The sequence below is a fragment of the Labrus mixtus genome, chromosome 20, assembly GCF_963584025.1.
Source record: "Labrus mixtus chromosome 20, fLabMix1.1, whole genome shotgun sequence".
Taxonomy (NCBI): Eukaryota; Metazoa; Chordata; class Actinopteri; order Labriformes; family Labridae; genus Labrus; species Labrus mixtus.
The window spans coordinates 18,025,712-18,051,047 of NC_083631.1; the positions used below are offsets into that span (position 1 = coordinate 18,025,712).

The 25,336-nt window shown below is 40.1% G+C and overlaps 2 protein-coding genes across 3 annotated transcripts; one reads left to right on the forward strand and one right to left on the reverse strand.

Annotated features, from left to right (window-relative positions):
- Positions 1 to 1,455: 1,455 nt before the first annotated feature.
- Positions 1,456 to 9,933, forward strand: ap5z1 (adaptor related protein complex 5 subunit zeta 1). 2 transcript variants are annotated; one of them, XM_061026929.1, is made up of 18 exons: positions 1,456 to 1,591; positions 2,254 to 2,391; positions 3,146 to 3,326; positions 3,579 to 3,729; positions 3,876 to 3,988; positions 4,434 to 4,608; positions 4,761 to 4,808; positions 6,072 to 6,212; positions 6,306 to 6,343; positions 6,563 to 6,725; positions 7,142 to 7,320; positions 7,803 to 7,945; positions 8,065 to 8,183; positions 8,389 to 8,516; positions 8,632 to 8,729; positions 8,822 to 8,954; positions 9,071 to 9,285; positions 9,377 to 9,933. In XM_061026929.1, the coding sequence occupies exons 1-18, from the start codon at positions 1,551 to 1,553 to the stop codon at positions 9,627 to 9,629; spliced, it is 2,457 nt and encodes an 818-aa protein (XP_060882912.1). In that variant the 5' UTR covers positions 1,456 to 1,550; the 3' UTR covers positions 9,630 to 9,933. The 2 variants fall into 2 exon arrangements, with proteins under 2 accessions (XP_060882912.1, XP_060882913.1); XM_061026930.1 differs by lacking the exon at positions 4,761 to 4,808.
- mmd2a (monocyte to macrophage differentiation-associated 2a) lies at positions 9,851 to 23,710 on the reverse strand. Its single transcript, XM_061026937.1, has 8 exons — positions 23,276 to 23,710; positions 17,996 to 18,077; positions 15,539 to 15,699; positions 14,203 to 14,277; positions 14,010 to 14,111; positions 13,781 to 13,850; positions 11,919 to 12,127; positions 9,851 to 11,837 (listed from the first exon to the last, which is right to left on the reverse strand). The coding sequence occupies exons 1-7, from the start codon at positions 23,302 to 23,304 to the stop codon at positions 11,927 to 11,929; spliced, it is 720 nt and encodes a 239-aa protein (XP_060882920.1). The 5' UTR covers positions 23,305 to 23,710; the 3' UTR covers positions 9,851 to 11,837; positions 11,919 to 11,926.
- Between the last annotated feature and the right edge of the window lie 1,626 nt (positions 23,711 to 25,336).

Here is a 25,336-nt window from a genome sequence, read left to right on the forward strand (position 1 = left end):
AAAAAAATAGTTACCTACTTAATATCAAGCACTTTTCATTTCGTGCATTTTTTTAATGAACAAGAAAAGTTTTAAACAATAATCACAAGCAGGGGCGTCCCCATGATTTCTGGGCCCCTTAAAATACGTCACCATGTGGGCCCCACCACCACAGCCAAAGCCGACCCCACATTTGAGGCTGATTGCTAAGATAACGGCGGCTCTTCAAAAGTAATCCAACAGGATAAAAGAATTCAAACATTGGATTCTTTTTAAAAAAAATGTTAACAAACTTAAAATTGTATCAGGTGAGTCCATACCATAGACTGTAAATAAACATGTGCAAAGCCTCAGTTGATTGCTGGCGCTTAAAGCCTGTAGATCATGGCGGTCACCTTATTGGAGATTCTGTCTGAATCTGTTTTTTGCATTCTCCAGAAACATAAGAGCTGGAGCTGAGGCTGATCTTAAGCCTGACAAACAGTCCACCTGTCTCGCTCTGTGTGCCATTAAAGACATTATTATTATTATTATTTTTTAAATCAAGCTGTAAATACGTTTATTTCTGCTGTAAAAAACTGTCGATTTTAAATGGGTGTGTATGTGGCTTTTTGGGCTCCTGCAGCCAGCCTCAAGTGGACACTTTAGGAACTGCAGTTTTTTTTGTACTTCAGCATCAGCTCTGTTTTTCAACACCGGAAGCTGCTGCTTGGTCTGTACTTTCAGATCCTCTTAATTTTCTATCTGAATGCATCTCCGTAGCAGTATAAAGGTATAAAGTAAATGTGTAAAGTACAAATTGAGTTAAGAAATAGCAGCTTCCTTTAGTGTTAAAGACGCCCTTTAAAGTTTTGGCTTATACCATAAAAACCTTTACCATGCACCTTATTAACTTATCATTTAGTATTTGCCTACTTGCACATAGCTCTGTATATATATATATTTATTTCTCGTTTACTGCACATAGTTCTGGTTACATCTGTTTACATCTGTTAGTCCGATCACTGTCCACTCATATCTACTCTTTTATATTTTATATTCTGTATTTTTAAGTTAAGTTTAAGCTTTAAGTTGTATTTAAATTGACACTTTATATTTAGGTTAAAATGTTTTGTCTACTTGCACTGTTGTTAATTTACTGCTCTGTGTGCCTTTGAATTGCCCCCCGGGGACAAATAAAGCTTTTTGAATTTAATTTAATTTAATTTAAATAAGGGTTATTTCAGTACCAGTGAGGGAAGACATAATGAAAAAATAATCATTATTATATTCTGCACAACCTTTAATTTGGCTTTTGTGAATCGGTATATGAGTTCCTTCAAAACAAGAAAAAAAAAAAGATTTTCAAAACGATATTAATTGTATTGTTTGCTAGCCACTGCTACACATTAGAGTCTAATTTGATTTACTGTATGTTTAATATGTATGACAGCTGTTTCTTTATTCCTCTTTTCTGAAGGCGGAACTGAAGTCATGCTCATGTGATTCCAGTCCGGGCGTGATTCGTGTGCGCACTGTTTACCTTCCGCTGCAGACAAGAGAAAAGAAGGAATGCCAGACTTTCTCTTAAAATGTACTCCCACGGCTCAGAGAGTTTAATAAAACAAGCAAGGTGAGAGAGAAACAAAACGAGGAGTCACTTCGCCTTATTGAACACGTTTACTGTCACTCTATCTACAACGTCCAATGCTAAAGCTACTGTGCTAATGTGACTTTAACTTTGCGTGTTTACGTTTTTAAAGCGTTTCTCTAACACGTTATCTTTCAGCAGCTTACAGTTATTCTCTCTGCCATGACTGCTGTGTGTTTATAGCAATGTAATTTACCCAGAAAATCTGTAAAATAAATATTCTGTATCATTAAAACTGTTAAAAGAGGAACGAGCAAAGTCTGCTTACTTTCTCATTTTTAGACAGGATTTGAATTTATTGGATTTTTCTAATTGTGCATGAATGCCACTTCAATAGGGTAATACAGTATAGTGAATACATATTCTCTCAGTACTCTTAATGCATTTACATTCAATAATAATCTACTATATCTAAGTAAAAAACAAGAATACAGATGTTCATTATGATGTCATTATTTTGGTTTAATCCTCTGGTGCTTTCAGATCTGTAAAATGTTTATAAGTCATATAAAGTGGCTTTTGTTTGACTTTTACCTTAACTTGATGATGATTCACTTTTCCTACAGGTAAACGAGATGAATGAATAATCAGATCTGATATATCAAAGCCTCTCGGCAAATAACACCGGGTGTGTTCGTTCTCAGGGACATCCATGAGTCTGAGCTGCAGAAGTTTTTCAGCCGGTTGGTGAAGCTTCTCCAGGGGAAGGAGCTCGGCCATGAGACCGTCGACTCCCTGCAGAGGCTGCTCCTCATCCTCTCTGCCACCAAGTACACCAAGACGTAAGAGCTCCAGCCTACATTCATGAATATGTTCTGTAATGCATTTTTTGTCATTTTATCGTTCTCTACAAAAATATTTTTCGGACTTGAATCAAATAATGATTTTTTTTTTTTTGCACAACTAACTATAATCCAGAGAATGACTGTAGCCGGCTTTAGTCCTCCAAGCAGGCGGCATGGTTTCAAATCCTAGACTCAACTCTTCTCCTCTGCCCCCCCGGTGGTGGAATGAACTTCCAAACTCCATTGGATCTGCAGAGTCCCTCTGCACCTTTAAGAAAAAGCTAAAGACCCAGCTCTTTCATGAATACCTACTAACTTAATGATGATGGTCTCCATATTATTGATGATGATGATGGTTGTCACGATTGTTTTTGTTTGATAACGACGACTTATAAGATGGTTTCTATACTGATTAGAGCGCTCAAGAACTGCCGTCAATGTTGTGCTTTGCCTCTGGTCACTTCCTGTCAGCACCTGTGTGTCCAATCGGACTCAAAGCTGATCGTTTGCTCTTACTGACATTGTTCCCTTTTTTCTAGATCCTTGCTTGTGTTGTGCTTACTCTCTGATGTACGTCGCTTTGGATAAAAGTGAATTGTAGAATTGTAGAAATCCAACCTGTGGCTCCTTTCCTGCATTTCATTCTAAACTGAGAGAGAAAGAAATAAAACATACATATTGACAATATAAACCTTTCTGTAGTCGTTATATATCACAGCCTAATGTTGCCGCTGTTGTGTTTTTACCACAGGTTGCCTCCAGAACTTCAGAGGAGGCTTGTATCTCTACTGTCATCATCTGCAGAGCAACTCCAGGTGCTGAGCTCAGCTGTGCTCAGAGAGACACTGCCCCTCTCTGGCCAGGAAGTGAACTACAATCAGGAGAACATCTTCCAACTGAACAGCCATGCTGCTTCCCTCCTGCTCTCACAGGTGTGCAGGAATGTAGACATCCATTTCAGATTCATTTAGAAACTTCTTTAGATTCTGATCGTTGCCTCTGAAGTTGTTGGAAACCGGTTTTGCCACATGCAGAGTGGGAAAAAAAGGAAACAAAAGCACACGAAGATTAAGTAATAAAACAAACCATAGTCAGTTTTGGCAGCCTTAATGATATAGAAGGGTCATTCTTGATTAAATTCACAAGTTTAAATAATCTTTTCTTGCAACTTTCATCCCTCCCAGGCTCAATCCAGGGCCGATCTGTCGTCCCTTTGCGCTCAGCTCCTCCGCGGCCTCGAAGGCCGTCAATCAGAGGGATCGGCTCACTCTCTCACACACACGCTGCCCATCCTCAACAGCATCCTCACACACAGCCCCGAGAGCCTCACCGAAGGTAACGAGGGGCAACGTGCCCTGCAAATGTAACACAGTGATTAAGAAAAGTCTGCATGCACATGAATCCTTTGCTTTTCCAAGTCCTTGGCATGCAAAAGAGATGATTAAATGAAGTTTTATTTCTTTCCACCTGACTCATAACAGATCATGTGACCCTCTTGAGTAAAAAGCTTGTGGATTGGCTGCGTTACGCCAGCATCACTCAGGGAGGAGGGGCTTCCTCGGGAGGGTTTTTCACAGGGCCGAGGTCACGCCAAGTAAGCAAATTATTTACAGCATCTTCATTGAGGAAGTGGAGAAGTATCGTTTATTTTTCACCCTTTTAATAAGCAGTTTTATTTGTGTGTGTGGAAATGTGGAGATTATATAATACAAAGACTTTTTTTATAACATATTTCACCAGCGTTTAAAACTAACACATTATAAATCTTTACTATTCTACTTGCTTCAGGTTGTTTTAGAGATTCATCTGTTTGTCAGTTTATCGAGACTGTTTTTATTCTCTGATCTATTTGATTAATAATTACTTATCAGTGTTACATTTAAGTCTTGTTCAATATGTTTTCCTGTTACTGTATGTATTCATTATTCGGTGTCTGTGAATGACTGTGTTGTCGTGTTTAAATACGTTCCTGCTCCAAACTAATTGCCCTCAGTGAGATTGAACAAAGTCGTTCGATTGATCGAATGTGTTTCTGTCAGCCGGTGCCGACAGCAGAGCTTGACGGGACGGTGTCAGGAGACTTCTTCACCGTGCTGTGTGTGGGTCAGGGGTTCACCGACGACCAGTGGATGAACGTTTACTCCTTCTCCATGCTTCGCCACTGGCTTCTTACCAACCACTCCGTTTGCAACGGCAACACCACCGCAGACACAGGTACTGTACGACCTCTGTCAACCTCCCGAGTGTTGCTTTTTTTTAGATTATACTGTTGCTGCAAGAAGGCCAAAGCTCAAAGCATCGACCCTGTAGGCTTCATTCATATCAGCCGTGTCAGATGACCTGCTCTGTGTTTTCATCGTCTCCAGCTCACAGGCTGCAGCTCAGCCTCTCCCTCTCCCACTCCTTCTCCAATGGTAAGATTTGTGCGATTGTGGAGATTCCCTGCATGCGCGTTCCTTTTAAGAAGCTGTAAAAAAACGCTTTCCATTTAACCTAAGGGTGGCATGGGTCAACTCACAACACTCACAACACCTTCTTAATCACACTTTCATGGGTGTGTGTGTGCCTCGAAGTTTTTCTTTAATCTTTGGGTGATTCTGATGTTTTTTTTACTCTTCATGCTATTCTTTCTTCTTTTTTTAAAGGGATGTGATTGCATCTGTTATTAACCAAACTGTCTCTAAATCTTTCTGATCATCTCTCATTTACACCTCAGCAGAAGGCGTGTCTTATCTCATAGCTTTTAGTTCACTTTTTAGCTTAAAACAACATCTTTTTTCTTTTTTTTAATCTTTTTTTGTGATCAACTTTTTATTGAAATTTTACATAAGATGCTTACACACATGAGCCTCAACGACAGAAACCAAAGACAGCATCATCAAACATACAAACTATTTACAGATCGCCGTTGCCTTGATGAGGAAAAATATACATAAAATTTAAAACAAAGACAAAATTACTGAATGAAATTATGACATGCATGTACACACACACACACACATATATATATATATATATATATACCCATACACACATATGCACACAAAATAAAACCTATAGACACAGCTCAATAAATAAAACTAAAACAAATAAACAGATTATTAATAATAATAATAATAATAATAATAATAATAATTCAATCAAACAATTTCACAAAAAGTGTAAGTTTACATTTTGTTCATAATACCGGTTATATATATCTTTTTTTAAATTTGGCTTCATGCTCGGGGCAAATTCTAAGACAAACATTTGGATAAAATACAGAAAGATTGAAGGAAATTATTAAAAAGGATGTAAGAGATGGCTATGGTATTTATATTCAGGGTTCCAGGGGTTCCTGGAAAACAGTTGACCAAGTTTCCAGTCATGGAAAATGAAAGAATAAGCAAAGTGTCCTGGGGAAAAATGTAAGCATTCTCCTAATTTCATTTCAGAGATGCCCCAAAACAGCGGACATTGTCATCTTAAAGTGCTACGTTATATTTGGATCAAATGAAATCGTGACATAGTTTCTAGACAAATGTGTTTCCTAAATGTTTCCGCTGCTCTCTTCTTCTCCTGTCCTGTATTCTTTTCAGACTTTGTCGGCTAAAGAATTGTCTCCCTGAATCTGTTGACGATGAATCCTTACGTGATCAGTGAATGTGTTCTCTCGTTTCTCACCTCTCTCCCTGCAGACGATCGGTCGGAGGTGGATGGATCGGTGGTTTCTATGGTTTCAGCGACGTCCTCCTCCAGCCGCCTGCTGCCTCCGAAGGAGCGACTGAGAGAGAAAGCTTTCCAGTACTGCCAGCGGCTCATCGAGCAGAGCGACCGCAGTGAGTGAGGTCAACATAGGCACATATATAAGGTTTTATATGCTACATGCATTATATTTAACTGTGTTTTTTGTACCCTTCTCTTTGTCTCAGAGGCACAAAAAAGGATCGATACAGACCTGCAGAAAGCGGTGAGCCCGTGTATCTCTTGTTATTACTTCTAGGGGGCTTTAGCTGGGCTCATTTCTCATCACTATCCACTCTAATAATCCTGTAAAGATTAAATGGAGTGTCACAATGTTTCCATTAACCCCCTTTCTCTTTTTTTTCATGAGCAGCACTTTGGCCGGCTGTTTCCATTTTTAAACGTGCTGTATAAATACCTTTTGATTGATTAAATCCTCTCTCAGTGTCTGGTGGAGGCGGTGTGTATCCTGGACCGTGTGTGTGAGGAGGACACCTCACTGGTCTTCAGAACGTTCCCGTGTATTAAGGCGCTCTTCGGCCGCCTCAGCTCGGACCTGTCGTTTGCACGAGTCCTCCTGCCCATAGCGCAGTTCTACCTCCACCACGGTGTGTACTACCCAACATCAACATCTACACAAATGTCACTCTCTTTCTTTTATTCAAACTTGTACATTAGACTAGTGAAACCCTGAAGCCAGCTAGTTGGCTACAGCCCTTTAAAACTGTTTTCATGGCTACCTACATGTCAGGCCAGTGTCTCTAAAATATGATAGCCTGAACAATCAGAACCAACAGCACTGAACTGTAATTATTCTTCAATTTGCTGAATCAGGATTACGTCCGCCAGCAAGCCTCAATTTTTAATCGTTGTTGGTAGTTCACACACAAGCTCCTTACACATTGCTTTTCCACAACAGCCGTCAGTACACCTGTGTCCACAACAGCATAATATTGGTGTCCCAGTGTGTTTTTTTTATACCGCTTTGAACACTGATGGGGAACGTGTGCTTGAACGTGTCCAGGTGAGACGGCTGCAGTGGACTGTGAGAGTGTCTGGAACCTGGTGTTTGGTCGATTTCCTGCCGAGCTGTTTAATGACCTCTTCCTGGCACACGAGCTGCTGCGCTTCCTTCGGCTGAACCTCGAGAGCCTGCAGGCCCGGGTCCCGCAGTACACCCGGTCCTTCCCAAACCTGCTGAAGGTGAATACCAGAATCCCCCCTGAGATCCCTTTTTATAACGACGAGGTGAAAACCCACTATGCACGCTTACTTCAGCTGTCTTTCTGCAGCCATTTTCTTATATACAGACTGCACCTGAAATCTTTTCTTATTTACAAACACGACTCACAGCTGATGACGATGACTATGATGCTCAAGAGGCAAGACGTGATGTAAAAGAACAACGTGGAAGTGGCTGACAAAGCAACTGAGTCTGACTCTATAAAGACAACTTTTGCCTTTGAATTGAAAACATAATGAAGCAGTTTCATTTCGTGCATGGAGAACACACCGATTGTGTTCATGCATATGTGGTCATATCATATGCCAGCCGCAAGTGTAAACATCAACGCCCCTCCCGCCCTTTTTACGGTGAATATGTGGTAGGAAAGTTCCGGGTAAAGTCAGAGAGAAAAATTCAGCTGCCTGGGTTCAATCTGAAAATATCCGTTTGTTTCCTGTAGTTTTTGGCGTGGGACAGCCCGTCTGCGGTGGACGACTTTGTGGATCTGCTGCCCTCTCTGGTGACAACTGGAACTGCAGTGGAGCTCCTTCACACTCTGTTGGACCTTCCCTGTCTGTCTGCCACACTAGTCTTACAGCTCAGGTGCATGCACACACACACACTCCGAAGAAATACTCCCTACACATGTCTGGTTTCGCTTCTTTCCCCTCACATTCTCACTGGGTTTGCGTGTGTCGCATCTGTGCGTGTGTGTGCTGCAGGTCAGCCTGTCAGCCCATCTCAGACACAGGCGGACGTGCCCTCCTGTCACTCGATGCATTCCGCAGCACGTCTTACAGAGGGCTTTTCCTCTTCCTGCTTCGAGGGGAAGCAGGTTCAGGTAATTCAGAAGAAGCTGCTTTGCTTTCTTTATGCTAAGCTAACACACCGCTTGTTGTTGCTACAGTTTCCACATCGTGATACAAATCTTGGTTTATTACTTTAATTGCAATCTATTTGACCTCCTCGTCATCTTATCTTTATTTGAAAACGCATGTTTGGAAATAAATGAAAGGCGTATTTTAAAGTCCCTCCTTCCTTCCCAGGTGACACTATTGACCGACTGAGCACGCTGCATAAGCTGCTAGCTGAGGCTGCTGATTGGCCGAGGGTTGTTCAGTGTTCCCAGATGGTCCCAGTGCTCCTTCACATTTTTTTCAACACAGTCGTCACGGTGAAGAGATGAAATATTCGTATTAGTTTAACACTGCAGCCCCTGCACGTTGGAACAGCTGGATGTCGAGTGTCGGTTTATGAGACCGATATGATGTTTGTGTCTGTTTTTCTAGGTTGCCAATGATAAGCTTTTAGCACACTTGATTCTGGTGATGCTGGAGAGAAGCAGCCTCCTCCTCAATATTCCCAAATACATCAAAGAGATACACAGGTAAACACATGACAGGTGAATAGAAGTGTCACTGTGCTGCAGCTGATCTCCTGACTCATTCCATCTCTTCCCCCTCTTTTTTTTCTCTGCAGGGTGTTTAGCTGCCACCTTCTGAGGCTGTGCAAGCTCCACCCCTCTCTGGTAGTCGACCAATCCCACGAGCTGCTGGAGTTCGCAGGTGCAACTGCAAATGTGTACAGCAAAGAAGACATCTACACACACGTGGTATTAAAGCTTTGTGTGTGTGTGTGTGTGTGTCTTTGTGGATAACAGAGAGGAAGGCCTTTTTTTTTTTTAGAAGTATAACATCACGTGACACCACAATAATCTTGAACTTTCAGGTGTGGGTGCTCGGGGAGTACCTCTCCGTTTCCTGTGACTCCCGCTGCTCCGTGAGGCTCATCACTTCCTGTTTTGAGACATTAGAGGCTGTGCTGTTTGAGATCACTTCCTCTGCCCCAACACCTGGAGCCGTTTGCCCCGCCCCCAGAGTCATCACCACTCTCATGAGCGCTCTGGCTAAGCTGGCGTCCAGATCACATGACCTTATACCACGGTGACTGTCTGCTACACATTCTAAATGTTTCTACACTGAGAAAAGCGGATGAACTGTAAATCTAATTTCGCTGTTTATTATCTTATTTTAGGGTGTCTTTGTTCTTCTCCAAGTTGAGAACAGTAACCAGAGGAGGGTCTGTGCCCTGGTGCAACAATGAAGAGGACCTTGTTGCCATAGTAACAAGAGGGGAGGAGCTGTGGTCGCTGCTGAAGGCGCCCGGTGTGGCTCAGAGCGTCCTGACTCCGCCTACTCACATCGCCACACCCCAGTGGCACCAAGACACCAATGTGGCCATGCCGCTGCGACTGCGAGCTCTCACCAGCCTCACACACCCACAGTGACACACACACACGCACACACACACGCACACACTGATACACAATCAATCAGTTTGCACTCAGATCAGTGTGAAAATAACGATTTCTTTATGAAATGGGCACTTATATAATCTCTGATTGATTACTGCACATCACCTTTGTAAATAAATGACATTATTTGATAGAAACTTGAAGTGATGAAGCATTTTTCCCCCCCCCAAAAAATACACAGATTCATCCAAATGTAATATAGACTCTTCTTTAATGCACTGAAAATAAAATTTGACAAAATAGATCCTTTGATTAAAAAAATAAAGACAACACTAACTTCCTGAGTAATTGCTCTGTTTTCTGAGATTAAAAAAGACAAACGGTCAAACTACTTATTGTTTGATAATACCCTGAAAGTTAAACTACACAGTGCTTTACAGAGTATTCAAATTAAAACTATAAAAGTACAAATTTGCATATTTCATCAGTAATAAACCACCTGTGTGTTCAATGTTTCATTTTCGGATTTTCAGAAACTCTATACATCACGGCTGATGGAAAAGATGCTCCGCGTTGGAGACTTTAACAAAACAACCCGGAACACAAGAAAGACCTTTAAACAAGAAATTATCTGCATTGTAAAATCAGACCCAGACTAATTAGTTACTGTAACATTAGCTCAGGTGTTCTTACGTAAGAGTTCAATCAGAGAGTTTATTTGAGTGCTAATTTGTGAAGATTGGACAGAATGACAATCAGGCCATTTCTACAGAGGCCTCTTTTACTTAACAGTCAAGACACTTATCTGGACCAGAAGAGGGCTAACTAGTTTGAATTTTAATTCAAAGCTTGCCTCCTCAGACAGTGTTTATCCTGCACATGTTTGTTTATGAAAGCAGTGAGGAGAAAGATATCATTCACTGAGAGTTTAAAAACAAAGCATTCCGAGGAATATCAAATATATCGTTTGTCGACTGTGGTGCCAACTCTACATTTTTACGTTTTGTTTCTGTGCAAAAAAACGGACAAAACTGAAATGAAATGAGAGCAAGTTAAACGTTGCTCTTTCAAGAGAGGTTAGCACCGATAAGTTGGAATGTCAGTGAAGTAAGTTTTGGCACATTTACGGATGGAATATTTGAAAAGGCTGAAGTGAATAGTTGAGGAGGTTTAGTGACAAACTGTATGTTGTCGGGTCAGTCACAGAGATTTGTATTTAAAGAAACAGTGTCACGTTTTATACGATCATTTGCTTTCTTGCCAAGAGTTTAATGACAGAACTTCTACTCCTACTTCTCCGCTGCCTGAACAACAAAAATGAAGCTTTCTGTTAAGTTCAGCGGTAAATTAAATTACTGAATTCACAGTCTCCATTCACAGTGAAGGCAAGACTCCTGGAAGTCACTGGCCAATCAAACAGTCCTGTAAGGGTGCCCTGGTAGCTCACCTGGTGGCACATATGCAACTGGCTGAGTCATTATAGCATCAGCGCTATTCAAATTCTATTCACCCAGTCTGTTTACCTTTTCGATTTTTTTCCCGACCCTCCTTTTTTTAATGATCACATAAAAGTCAAAAAATTATCTCCGAGAATAAATAAAATCATACATCATCCACCAACTTATCATTCACGTTTCATTTTTTCTGCATAAATGAGATACAGTGTGTCTATTACTTTGAGCCAGCCTAGTTGTTTTCAACTATTTTCATTCTCTGTGCTAAGCTAAGCTAAGCTAACAGGGTGATTTTTTACATGTAAGTGGTGTCAAGTTTCTGGGGCTTTACACAGTGGTTAAATCACACTTCACTTGAGGCTGTAGCCCTTAAACTTGGGACGGCCCTTGGTTCAATTCCCATCCGACGGTGATTAGCCGCCTGTCATCCCCAACCCCCACCCTCTCATCCCTGTCTCCAACTCCATTCACGGTCAATGTTCTTATGACGCTCTTGGCAAGAAAGCGAATAATGTAATTTTCCCAAAATGTTTTTGAATCAAACATCAGTCGTCTAAAATTTCTTGCACTTTCTTTGTTGCCCTCTTTGCAAAATAAATCACCCATTTAGCGATTACTTGTTATAATATATCCAGGGCTGCTTCCTATTTCACTTTTAAAATGTTGAAATGATTCTTAGTTTATCACCAAGATTGTTTGGTCCCACCGGTGGGAGATTAATCCAACCTGTTGGATCATCTCAGCAGCATCTCTTGAGGTGTAGCCTCATAAGTCGGCGAGTTGTAGTGAAAACACAGCGGCCTCGTGACTAAACCACACGTCTCTCAGTCAGTATTGTGGCGAGGAACAATGTGGTCTCAGGGTAAAAGCCGCTAGTCACCTTGATGTCTGCAGCAGTGGCCCGGGTAAGTACAGGTACCTCCAGATGGCGTAGTAATGGATGCACGCTCCTGCTGCGACAAAAAGATGCCAGATGGCGTGGGCGAAAGGGACGAGGCCATCGCTCTTAAAGAAGACCACACCCACCACATAGAAGACTCCTCCCACTGCTAGCTCACACACGCCTGCTCGCTCCACCTGGAACATTTCAAACAGTCGTATCAGAGTTTAGTTTATAGATGAATATAGAGCTCGGACAATTCTTACTTTACATTTTTTTTTTTATTATTTCAATCTGCAAACAGGAAAAATGCTTTACTCTCTTTACCTCAACAAAGACCTAGAGGACTGCTTTAGTAAACAAGCTTTGTAGATTTTTGTAGATTTTTTACAGTAATAGGCTAAGGAGTCCAAGGGTCACCTTGCGCAGGCTCCCGTGTTAGCATGCTGACGTATAAATGAGCATTAAATTAGCGTCATCACATGGAGCTTAGGCTTGCTCGAATGAGTCAATCCCCTTAGAGGAATATGTTAAGCCCATATTCTGCCCTTTTTGGGGTTCGTATATTTAATCTATGTTCCTACTTTTGTACGTTCACAATAGCTAAAGTCTGAAAAAAGTGTCTGTTTTCATGTACTGCTCCTCCTTGTTCCCTCTCCGCTCTGAGTCCGTCAGCTACACTCTGCTGAGCCCACACTGTTAGACCCCACGTGGGCCAAGTCTGCTCTGATTGGTCTGCCGATCCGCTCTGTCGTTATTGGTCAGTTGCTCAGCATGCTTCTCGGAAATTTCAACATGAGCTGCAGGGCTTGCCACAACGAGCCAACGGGCTTAGATCAGTGATCTCACACTGACAATGACGCCGGACTGACACATTTTTATCGAGGGGGGCTAGAACCGAGCGTTACATGCGGCTAATGCTACAGCTAACAGGAGGACGTAGGAGAAGCCGCGTTTCCGCTGACTTTGAATTTTTGCACATAGATGTGCCTAAACATGCACAGGACACTTGGAAAACACACTAAAGGGCATATAAAACCAGAAAAAGAAGAATATGGGACCTTTTTAAACATCCAGACTTAACAGCATGAACAACATTTTATTCTATTATACCTTTATTTAAGAGGACAGTGTATAAATTAGGATATCAGGGAGAGAGTGAGTGGGGAATGACATGCAGGAAAAGAACCAGGAGTCGGACTCAAACACAGACCGCTCCGCTTCAAGGACTTTAGCCCCCGTATATTGAGTACGCAACTTAAACGCTAGGTTACCCAGCGCCCCAATTTAGCTTCTTACTGCAAGTCTCCCCACTCATGACAACAGTACAGAGGTTGAATTGATATGTATCCAAACAGTCTATATTACATCAAGAATTCAAGTTATGTGTAATTTATAATTATGCATGTGGCTGTTTTGAGTGAGTACAAAAAGCTGTCTGCTAATCGGAGTCACTGAACTTGATCTCTCGTCCATATTTTGTCACTTCATTAAAAATTAGTTTAGTAAAAGATTAGAGGAATTCGATTAATCAAAATGTATCCAAACATGGCCAGAAGGCATTTTCACACCCACATACATGGTACAAATCAGCCATTTGTAAAAACCAAGTTGTTTTTACGTAAACAGAAACTGATGGCTCTGTGGAGAAAAAGGAAGTCAAGCTAAAAATATCCACTTTGGAAAATAGTTGTCAGTTACATTACGGTAAAAGCACGTGGTATTTAGGTAATGGACTCAACAAGAAAAGTTTGTTTCTTTAAATACTGACACGTTCTGAGACACAAACAATAGCAGGAAGCCTGTTTGAAAAGACACACTGGTTACACAGTTGTGTTGTTGGTGCTCACCATAGACAGGATGACCAAAGCAGGAACAGCCCCCATGGCCACATATCCAAACAGCTCGACCAGCTTGTACCTGCAGGAAAAAAAACAAAACAATTTGATGTAATTGTTTTATGCTTCAAACAGCAGTTCAGTGTTTGCAGTAAACATTCAAGGACAGGAGTTTGGTTTCAGGTTAATTATGTCAAACCAGGACACACTGTGAGACACAAAGAGAGACTTTTGTCCTTACCTCTCGTGGAAAAGGAAGACATACATGGATCCAACACAAGCCATGACCCATATCAGCCAACGCATGTGGCACGCCCAGGGTCCCAGCTCCCTCAGCATTAACCTGAGGGAAACACATCAGCAAAGTTCACTTTTTGATTTCTTAGCCGTGTGTTATCCACCAGACTGCAAATGATTTCAGAGACATGACCCACCAGGGCGAGTAGGAGGCAGCTATGAAGAAGTAGATGGCCATCCTGTCGCACATGTGGAAACGCTGCTCCACCTTCCTAAATAAGAGAAAGCGGAGGAGAGATGGGAGAGCGTTTGTTTATCTTTCATCGCCTAATGTTCATTTATTAACACTTAACTCTACAAAAAAACTATTGGGCAGAGAGACTTCCCCCTAATCACACAGGTGCCGTTTTCATTTGTCGCCACTCTTAGGGTGTGAAGATGTGATGCTTTTAAGTCATACTGCTCTGCTCTGGGTTGCAAATAGATGAGAACTTGAAAATACATTATCATTTTGATGCTTCTCGATTGATTAGTAACTGAAAAGATGAGTGATAATGACGGTCATTTCTATATCTAGTTTAGTTTATTTGTTTATTGTTTCGTGGACAGGCCCCTTTAATTTACTGTACAGTAAAAGAAGCAGCTTTAGCCTTTACGGCTAATTTCCAGCTGTAGTCCCCGGCCACCTAAAATGCAATCGTTAAGATTTAAAATACAATAAAATACATTAAATTTATAATTACAACAGGCCTAAGCAAAAGGAAAATAGACATACAACATGTCACACACAAATCCATTAAAGACTGAAATATAAAATAGATTTGAGCACTCGGGATTTGAGGATTGAAGTAGACATGGTCCTAATATCTCCCTAGATTGTCACTTATTTTGCACATTTATTTCGACCATAGTTTCGACCACTGTCCGCCTTGAAATTCTTCAAGAAAGAAGCTCTGGTAGCCAGAAATAAATGAGCTAACAACTACTTCAAGAGGAACTTAAACTCTCACACAAAGCTAAATCGCCAGACTTTTGAGGAGACATTTCTGTTGTGGAGCTTAGACAGAAAATTTAGCCACAAAAACAATTTTGCAAGGACTGCGCCATGAGATGGGAAAGATGATCAGTAGATTCTGCCATGACCATGTCCAAGTGACTGCTGAACAAACCGACATGGCACTCATCCTCAATGAAGCCCTTGACTGCATTCAGAAACTGGACTTACAGAAATACGAAAGAGCTGAACGGAAAGGGTTTTGGCAGAAAAGTTGAAACTGAATTTGTAAATGAAAAGTGTTGAAAATCCTATATTCTAAGCATGAACGTGTGTTTCACTGTTTCGCTTTTTTTAGATGATTTGAGCTGAAGAAGATGTTAAGTACATTCATTACCAGGTCACATCTGTTCTTTGATCTCTGGCCCACTAGCTGTGCTGTAATTAACAAACTGTAGGTCTGAGTGGGAAATAAAGCCATAAAATCCCTGTGAGTGTTTTTTTCTCAGAAACACACAAACACACACACACAAATATACCGGAGGTGGCTGATTTTCCAGGCAGCGGTGTGGAAGAGAGTTGAGGTGACAAACAGGCCAGTGAGACCGCTCCCGTAGAGCCAGGCAGCAACACAATGCCATTGGTCCACAGACAGGAAGTAGAGCACAGACCCCCCCACAAGACTGGGGAGGATCCACAACTAGAAAAGATCAGAAAGACACAGCATTATAGTTCTATTACCTCATAATGCACACACTTCAAGATAACCTTTACATTTCAATCTTCTCTTTAAAATCACAACAACAAATCAAATACATTGGTCTCCAGGATGTCAAACTGTCTGACTCCCAAATTCAGGCTAAATAAGAAGCTACTACTATACCACGATAGAGCTATTTTAGCCTAAGACTGCTTAGGTTAGCATATTAACTGGAAATTTCTAGCCGAGTAATGTTTGGGAAAAAATCCTTTTCATCTTTTATATAGTGAGTGTCATTTTCTGTTTTATGAATTGCTAATAGGTAGCCTATAGCAGTGGTTCTCAACTAGTGGGTCAAGAGCCAAAAGTGGGTCCAAAAGGCGGGCCTAAGAGGAAAAGGGGTTTGTTTTGTTTTGTATCTTTGTTTTTTCACGTTTTGTACCATCTGAGGTCCAAACTGCACTACGTTTCATTGAATTAATCTCATTGGTTAAATAATATCAGAAATCCCCCTCCCCTTTCTCCCCCCGAGTCAGGTCAAACCTGTGCGTAATTAAATACCAAATTTTATGTTCTGACTATACTTCTTTCTGAACGCGGGTTCTTCAGCCGCTTAGGTGGTAGCCTGGATGTGAGCAGCTGTTGTCTTTCCTTTTATAGATCAAGTTGAGCAGTGTGTGTGAGTGATTTGGTCTCTTTTACAGGTTATACTGTTTTTCCTATTTACTTATGTTGTATACACATAACGACTTCCATTCCTGTTAATGTTGTTTGTTCATTTATTTATTTATGTTTGTCTCGTCAATTTTCATTATTATTAATTATTAGTAATATATATATTCTTTTTTTTGATACTACTCTCAAATGTACTTTTATTTTTTCACGCTTATTTATTTATTTTTATTTGGTTATTGTATTTTATTGTATTGTATTGTATTTTTTAATTTTTTTCTGTGAGTTTTCCAATCTTGCACTTCTTTAAACTAAGAGGTCTATTTGTTGGTCTGGGAGGGTTGTTTATAGGGCGAAGTGATACTGGGTTTTTGAATGTTTCTGAGGAAAAAAAGACAAATGTTGACTGCATCCCAATTGCACTGTATGTTTTGAACTTGCTTTAATAAAAATATGTTGATAAAAATATATATATCAGAAATGTGGGTTGTGATTTGTCATTAAGGAGTTGGTGGTGGGTCCTGAAACGTGAACTACTGTCCGATAACAGAGCCTGGCTGGCTGTTTTTCCCGCTCCCATTCTAAATGCTAAACTAACAAACTCCTTAGTGTAGATTAACATTTAGAGTTGAGACCTGAAGGTGTTGTCAATCTTCTCTTTGAACTCTACATTAAAGCAAGCATTTTTCCAACATATATATAAAACTATTCCTTTAACTGATATTGTAACTGATGATGTAATACATGTTTGCTAAAGATGGCAGAGTGAATGAATGAATAACGACAAGAATCATTGAAGTATTTCTCAATAAAGCCTCAGCTCTTTTTAAGCTTCAGTCATTATTTTCATGTTCTCTTTCATCTATTTCTGTCTGTTTCATTCACTGTCTCCCTCTGTCAGAGGCAGAAGCCCACAGGGATTACAGCAGATTAGAGAAAGCTACAGGCACAGATTTTAGCCGACTGCCTCTCCGGCACAGCCAAAAAAATCCTTCGTTTTTCACCTAGTTCATACCAATCCTCCACATTTTAATAGGCATCTCTAAATGGACAAACCCAGTTCAATTTAAACGTTATTTATTGACTCAATGTCAAGATAAAAGACCGGACATTCCATTAATTAAATGACATTTAAAAGCAGAATAAGATCTAATGGTCTCGTGCAAAATAAATGAAAATGAACTTCATATAAAGAGGTGACTGCACCAATCCAGAGCTAGGATTGAAAACGTATACATGTGGAAGCCTGTTTGAATAAACCAAGGTGAATTAATTTGCAGAGGCATTAAACCAGCAAATATATCATTGATGAGATTTCTTTAAAATAGTTTGGAAAGTATTGTTTCATTGACTCAAACATTTCCCTTATACTACACTTTCTAGGTAATTTTTGGACACATAATAGCATCATTATAAGGTATATGAAAATACTATAAGATTGCATAATGGTCACAAATAAGCTTAATACAGAGATACACAATAAGCCCCAAATAGAGACGTCTTAATTCCATCTGTACACACACTTAACTCAAATGATAATACACCAAAAAAATCAGCATAGATGCTAGTATCTACTCTGAAAGTGTGTGTTCCTACTTTGTCGATTTGAGTTTGTGTTGCTCACCCCATGTGTGGCACAGTTGGCAGCATGTTCGTAGTCAGTGGGCTGGTATCTTTTACTGGCCGGGACCCTCGAGTTCATGAACCTGAGAGGGAGGTGAGGGGAGAAAGAAAGACAGACAGAAAGAAAGAAAGAAAGAAAGAAAGAAAGAAAAAGAAAGAAAAAGAAAGAGGGGAGTTACTCATGTGATGGATGTAAAACTTGTTTTAAAACAATCAATGCTTCATAAGTAAAAATGTTACTCTGTGTGTGTGTGTGTGTGTGTGTGTGTGTGTGTGTGTGTGTGTGTGTGTGTGTGTGTGTGTGTGTGTGTGTGTGTGTGTGATGGTCATTCTTGGCGGATTTACAGGTCTCTAATCCGCATCACGCTGTCTGAATTCTTGTGTTCCTCATCGTTTCTGTGGTGCTATGCCAACCGATGATGTCACGCTTCCTGTACTACAACAACAGGATACCACTGACCACTAACCATTAAATACATTTGCATTATTTGTCTCATTGTAATACACTAACAATGTAACATCTGTGTGTGTGTGTCTGAGTGTGAGCATGTGTGTTATGTACGCCATGTAATCAGCAGTAAATCTCTCAATCCCGGCTTACAGGGAAAAAAACACATCTGGAGATGTTACGAAACCACTTTTTATACGTCAAGATTGGACACACACACACGAACAATAAACACACACACACACACACAGACACATTAATTTGCATGTGTGCTTCTCATGCAGGGGCCACAGGTGTGTCTGTTTCACTCAGCTGTGTTATTTGATTACACATGTAGGCCGACAGCTCATCATAACACACGGGCATCACGGCTCATTCACATCTTTCACACACACATTTCCCATAGCAGTTTGTTGTAACGGTCTATTAACTCTGCACCATCACAGGGGCATTCAAGAGAAAGGGAATTAAGAAGAATAAAAAGCAGACAGTGGTCCAAAAACCTCAACTAGAAGTCATTAAAACAACAGATTGCCAAAAGTCTACAACATGCAACACAACAACTCGACATCCTGCTAACATCTCTAAACCCTTCAAGGACCATTTTAGTGTAAATGGACTCTATATCAGAACTATTAAAATGTATTTCAAAAAACGTTAGAAATAGGAAGAGAGTCTACATTCAAATTAATCTATTGAGCAGGAGGCAACTTGATTCAACACACCACGTCATGTTGTAGGGGTCTCTCATCAAAACAAAGACAAGATGTATTTCAATGACATTGCAAAGTCCCTTCAATTAATGAGATTTTTCTTTATGTTAACCAACAACCATTTACTACTGTTTCTCTGATTTCGCACTTATGCTGGACGGATTCAAGGCTCTATAATGTTGTAAAAAGATCATTGTCATTTCACTGCTTCCAGGAACTGTAAACATAATGGACAATGTATTTATTAATGGGTAGGGAGCCATTCAAGTTAAAGTAACAACTAAAGCGTCAACCACTTCCTAGCTGCCTTGACTTAAACAATACAACATAAAATACATTAGCTCCTAGTTAGTTATTACGGACTACACTTAGCCAAATAGCTGATCTATTTTTTTATTTTTTTAGTATCTATCTTTTTGTACATTCTTAATTTTTCTTTTTATATTTAAATTGTACTGTGTTCACTTTTTGTTTGCAATCTTTGCTCTTTGCTGCTGTAACACTGTAAATTTCCCCGTTGTGGGATAAATAAAGGATTATCTTATCTTAGCATTACCATTAGCTACCGCAGTGTCAAGTTTTAGCTAGCTAACTGGGTTAGGCTGTCTGCTGACAAGTTAGCGGTCAGCTAAATAAATTGTTGACTGTCATTGTTAGCTGTCGTCTCATGTTAGCTAATGAGTTATCAGATTTGTTGTTTTATCTTTAAATATGGCAAAATGTCCACCAAGATTTTCACTGACTAGTTAGCTCATTTGCTTTTACTAATGTTACACAGCTGGCTTTATTATGCGTTTTCTGACATGTCCCTAAAAGAGAAAGTGAAACAAACTGTGTCCTTGAAAAAGATCAGTTACCCTGGGTTTTAATATTGGAATATTACGAGTATACAAATGAACAAAATCCTGGTTTATAACATAGATCTAGTCATTTTGGTATTCACTGATGCGGAAACAAATTAAGTTTTGCATTTTAAGAAACTCATTGTGCAAAACTTATGACAAGATTGTTTTTCTGACTTGTTATCTTGAACTGAACATGAACAAATGTAGAGACACACCATACCATAAAAATATTTTCAATACAGTTTTACTTTCTGCAATGTAAGAACAGGGTTTGGTGGACCAAAAGAAACACAAAAAAGAACATTTGTTGGTCTTTTCAGCCTGGTGTCTCAGATTGATTTTCGTCAGTGTGTGCGTGTGTTTGTGCACGCAGGATCGTCATAACAAGAACATGTTTTCCTGTTGTAGGTCCTGTGTGGTTGCTGGCACACGACATCTGGGCTTTCTATCTCGCTTTCACACACATACTCCACAAACACACATTTCTTTCTTTCTTGTTGACTTACAAGGCAGGATATAAGGACTCATAACCTTGACTTTATCTCTTTTCTGTTTTTTTTTACTTCATGTCACTCTTTCTTGTAAAAGCTTACCTATGTAGACCCATAATCAGCTTTATTACAGTTCCATTTACATGTAAATGTCTTCCAAAAAGGCAGTAAATTAAGAAAATATGTTCAACGTGGATCTTGTATGGTATGCTCTCTTTTTCAAGTTGTCATCAACAGAAAAAAATGGTGTAACTTTACAATATTTAATTCATAATATTCATCATTTTCCTTTAACATCACGCTGGTGAGAAGCTTAAATGCTGTAATAATGCCCTTGTGCTCTGCTCTAGTTTTTTAAATTTACAAGGAGATGGACAGTTAAAATCTGGAGGGAAATTGAGCAATATTTATGATTCAAACAGCTTATCTGTTGACCTTTGAGCTACTGTCTGACAAGAGCTTGCGTTAGTTAACGTAACGTTTGCTAACTTAATGTCCATTCAGAGTTTTTCCTCATCAATTAAGAAGCTGTGAAAAGACAATATTAGACAGATAACCTGCTGGAACACGGCAGTTTAACATTTTAACACTCACTGAGCCTCCCACCCTTAACATGATGTAAGAAGAAAACGAGCTGGCTACTGTACGTGAAAGAGGTCAGGCCTGACTTTTGTCTCGTTCTCTCCCTCGGATCAACCATGGCCGTGCCAAGCGCACAACAAGAGAGCAGTATCTTCCTGAGCACTGTTGTGGTATTGTGGCGCTATCAATGGGCCTAAATGTAACAGTCTGACGTGCTCTAATCAGTTATGACAGTGTGTGTTTGTGTGTGTGTCTCAGTGTGTTTTTGTGTGTAATGAGCTGAAAGAAAGGCACAGGGATTCTCAGGCCTTGATCAAAGAGAGCACTGTTGTTCCTTGTCAGCTCCTAATTTTTCACCATTTTCTCTCTCCTTTATTCAGGTTTTCCCTTTCACACACTTTTTTTTGTGTCATTCGGTTCTATAGAGACTTACATGTGTGTGTATGACGCATTTTTTTTCATCTCATAAAGCTAGTGTTAAGTATACTTGAATGTGAACATTGTTGTACAATTCTACGTACTATACCTTTAAGTAACAAAAGCTCATTACCGTGCAGCACATTCCATACATTAATAGGATCGATTGCATCTAAGAGGATCAGAACCTGTGGAAGGATCATGGATCATCTATAGGAATGTTTGTGTGTGTGTGTGTGTGTGTGTGTGTGTGTGTGTGTGTGTGTGTGTGTGTGTGTGTGTGTGTGTGTGTGTGTGTGTGTTTGTGTTTGGTGTTTATATCCTTCCTGTAGCTCCAGGGCTATTCCTTGTACAGCTAAGATCAAGTTCATTTCTCCTGGGACTCAAACTCCAGTTCTCACGATTATCGCCGACTCCCGTTTACACACACACGCGCACACGCACGCACACACACACAGGCAGGCAAACGGGAAAATACAGGCTCACTGACTGACAAATCACCGAAGCAGAATTCAACATCACAGTCAAATAAATTGTTGTGTGTGGACTGCTGTGTGCAGTGACAACACATAAACAACTAGTTTACACTGAACCACAGCCAACGAGGAACCTGGACTGAAATGAAGTTTAAAAGATAGATGGAGGAAAAACTAATGCAACAAATACAATGATTCTGATAGTAAAAGTGGTCATTAATTATTATTAATAATTGCTCTTCCTAGCTAATTTAAGATTAACGGATATCTTCGGCTACAACCAACGTTAGCAGCAAAAAGCAAAGACCACCAGAGTGACTTTTTCTAGATGTGCTATTTCTAGCTTTTTCATAAACTAGCTTTGTCAAAGAACTTTGGTTTACATATCAAAATACACCCTTTATTATGTGCAAAAATTATACAATTTATCATACTTAAAGTTTTAATACAACACCGTGGTAATTATCCCTAGATGGAATATGGGGTGGGGGTCTCAGGAGACAGGACATGACTTTAAAAGAAGGTTATATAAAAAGCAACAGAGTCCTTCGCTGGATGACAATTTTTGCCTTTATATCAACGCTACGTGTTTATTGACTTACCCACAGTGTCAGCAAAGGTGTGAAATGAGAAAACAATTCGTCTGAGCAGCAAAGAGAATGAAGCTGCTTCATCACTCGCATCGGTTGCTCACCTGTCACCTGATTTTAACGTCATCACTCCCTCCCACTTTTTCCACTTAATATTTCCTGCTGTGTTCTCACATTGGCTTACCCCAAATTCAAACGGAACAACGGGGACGGCAGAAAAAAATGATTCTGGGTAAAGTCGGAGTCGAAAATTTAAAAAAAAAATCCAGGAAGTTTTCAGGAGTTTTGAGCATGTGTGAAAACACCAACATAAAGTACAATTAGCTTTCTTATAATTTTATGAGAGAGAATAAAAAAAATCTGAGATCAGCTCAGATTTTAATAAAGTGCCTTCCAGTGTTGGACAACTTTTACCCCACTCTCACCTACTCCAAATACCTTTATGCTTTGATAAGACAAATAGTCTCCTAGCTCAATGCATTTCTCTCACACACACACACACACACACATATATATACACACACACACACACACAAACACGAGCACACAAACACACACACAAACTAATCTATAACATCCCTGTGATTGTCCTGTGCCAGCTTGCCAGTGCGCATGGATGAACAGGATCTGTGAACTGTGTGCCACATACTAGATGGAAAACTTTACTGTGAGATAACCCCCCCCCCCCCCCAAAAAAAAAAACAACAAACAAAGATTACCTTCCAAATTTTGTCATTTTAAAGTCCATCTCGTGCGTGTAGACTGCGTGTGCACGCCAGCGAGCGCGCGTCTATTTACCAACAGCAACGTCTCCTCCTCCTCGTAATATTTACAGTCTATGGTCTCCTCCTACGGATTCTCCATTCCGGATGTCCCACCGCCGCGTGTCCAAAACATGAACACATAAGTTCGACAGGGGGGGGGAAGCAACCCACAGGGTGAACTACACACAACAACTGGACGAGTTCATCTAAAGTGCTGGGACTTTTTCTCTGGTCGAAAAGCGAGACATCCCGGCGAAGACAACGCGTGTTGCGGTGTTGTGCCGCTGTTTGCAGTGAGGGGAAACTGCACAGAGCTTAGTTCCCAGCCTCAGATGTGTTCGCAGGATGTTCCGCGGGACTGGGTTTGTAACCCCTCCTCTCCTCTTCTCTTCTCTCCTCTCCTTCCCTCCTCCCCTTCCTTTCCCTTATCCAGCCTGATGATAACACAACAGCAAACAGCCAGCCCTCTCTACACTGCACAACACGACTACACTTTCTCCTGTGACAGTTTACACCCAGAACTGGCAAAACTGGTGTGGCGTTTAAATGTAATGACAAAAAAAAAACAGACACTAAGTTCATTACGAAACCTCCCTGAATTATTGAAAACGTTTAAAAAAAAAAAAGGTAACTGCAGTTTTACTACCATCAGAGAAAATAATGTAAAAACACAAAGTATATAATAATAATAATGATAATAGGCTACAGAGGCCTATTTTAATGGCTAACACACTTGATTTTGAATACTTTGTGTATTATGATATATGACTTGCGAAATATGTTTTCAAAGGGAATAAAACCCTGAATGCAACATTCATAGGGCAGAATGATTCTAAAATGCAAACATATAGGTCTATTGTTTTTTTTTTTACGATGTTCTTTATTTTAATGCTTTTATTTCTGAGCTCACTTTAAAGGTATTGTTTTTCATGTCTTGATTTTCATATTTGAAGTACTGCAGCACTGTTTACACACACACTCAGATAAATCCTCTTCATTTTCTTTTTCTTACTTTCATTGGCAAACTTCAGTTTTCACATTAAAAATGCATGCGATGCTTAGCAGGGCATTGTGCTATTATTGACTGTTGAAAGATTATTTTTCTGCATTTTTTATCAGTGCTAGCTGTAAAATGACTCAAGTCTACAGGGTCCTTAAATACACTTTTAAGTTACTTTCATTCTAAATGTCTCCCACAGTAGATTTTGACTGTTCAGTTTGATTTCAGTTTAAGAGTTTAAAAATGTTACGTTTGTAAAATGTAACATATTGTTAAAGATTAAACCAGCTCTTGGAATTGCCATTCTCCAAACACATCAACCACCACATAGAGTCCAAGCGCCAAAGTATTTCTATCAAGTCACATTTCCATGTTATTCATTTACGCACACACACACACAGGCACACACACACACACACACACACACACACACACACACACACACACACACCGCTCAGACTGAATGGAAAATTAAATATACTCCAACAAAAACATCAGCAGCAGTGGCCCTGTGTGGCTCTGTGCAGCAGCTGTCTGAGACAGAACAGATACATCATGCAAACACACACACACACATCCAATCAAGTGTGCATGCTTGTAACATGTGTGTTACACATTCACCCAGGCTGTGTTAGGAGATAAGAGTCCGAAATATTAACGCCAGTGGCCAGAGTGTAATGTGTGCAGGTGAATAACAGTGGCCATCTGCCATCCTTAACAGTACGTGTTACAGTATGAATGTAAAGTAAATGTCGATAAGTATGATTTTAAAAACATTGTATGTTATATCTTTAATTGATTTACTTTCAGTTTATTTGTCAGGGACAATGCATTTAGGCTTTGTTACTAGGGGTGGGAGTCACAAGAGGCCCCGAGATACGATATTATCACGATACTTGAGTCACAATCAAATATTATTGCGTTTTTAAACATTTTGCGATATGTCGAAAATCACGACACAATATGTGGCGATTTCACTTTTTGAACGGGATATTATGGCCAGAAAAACTAAACGA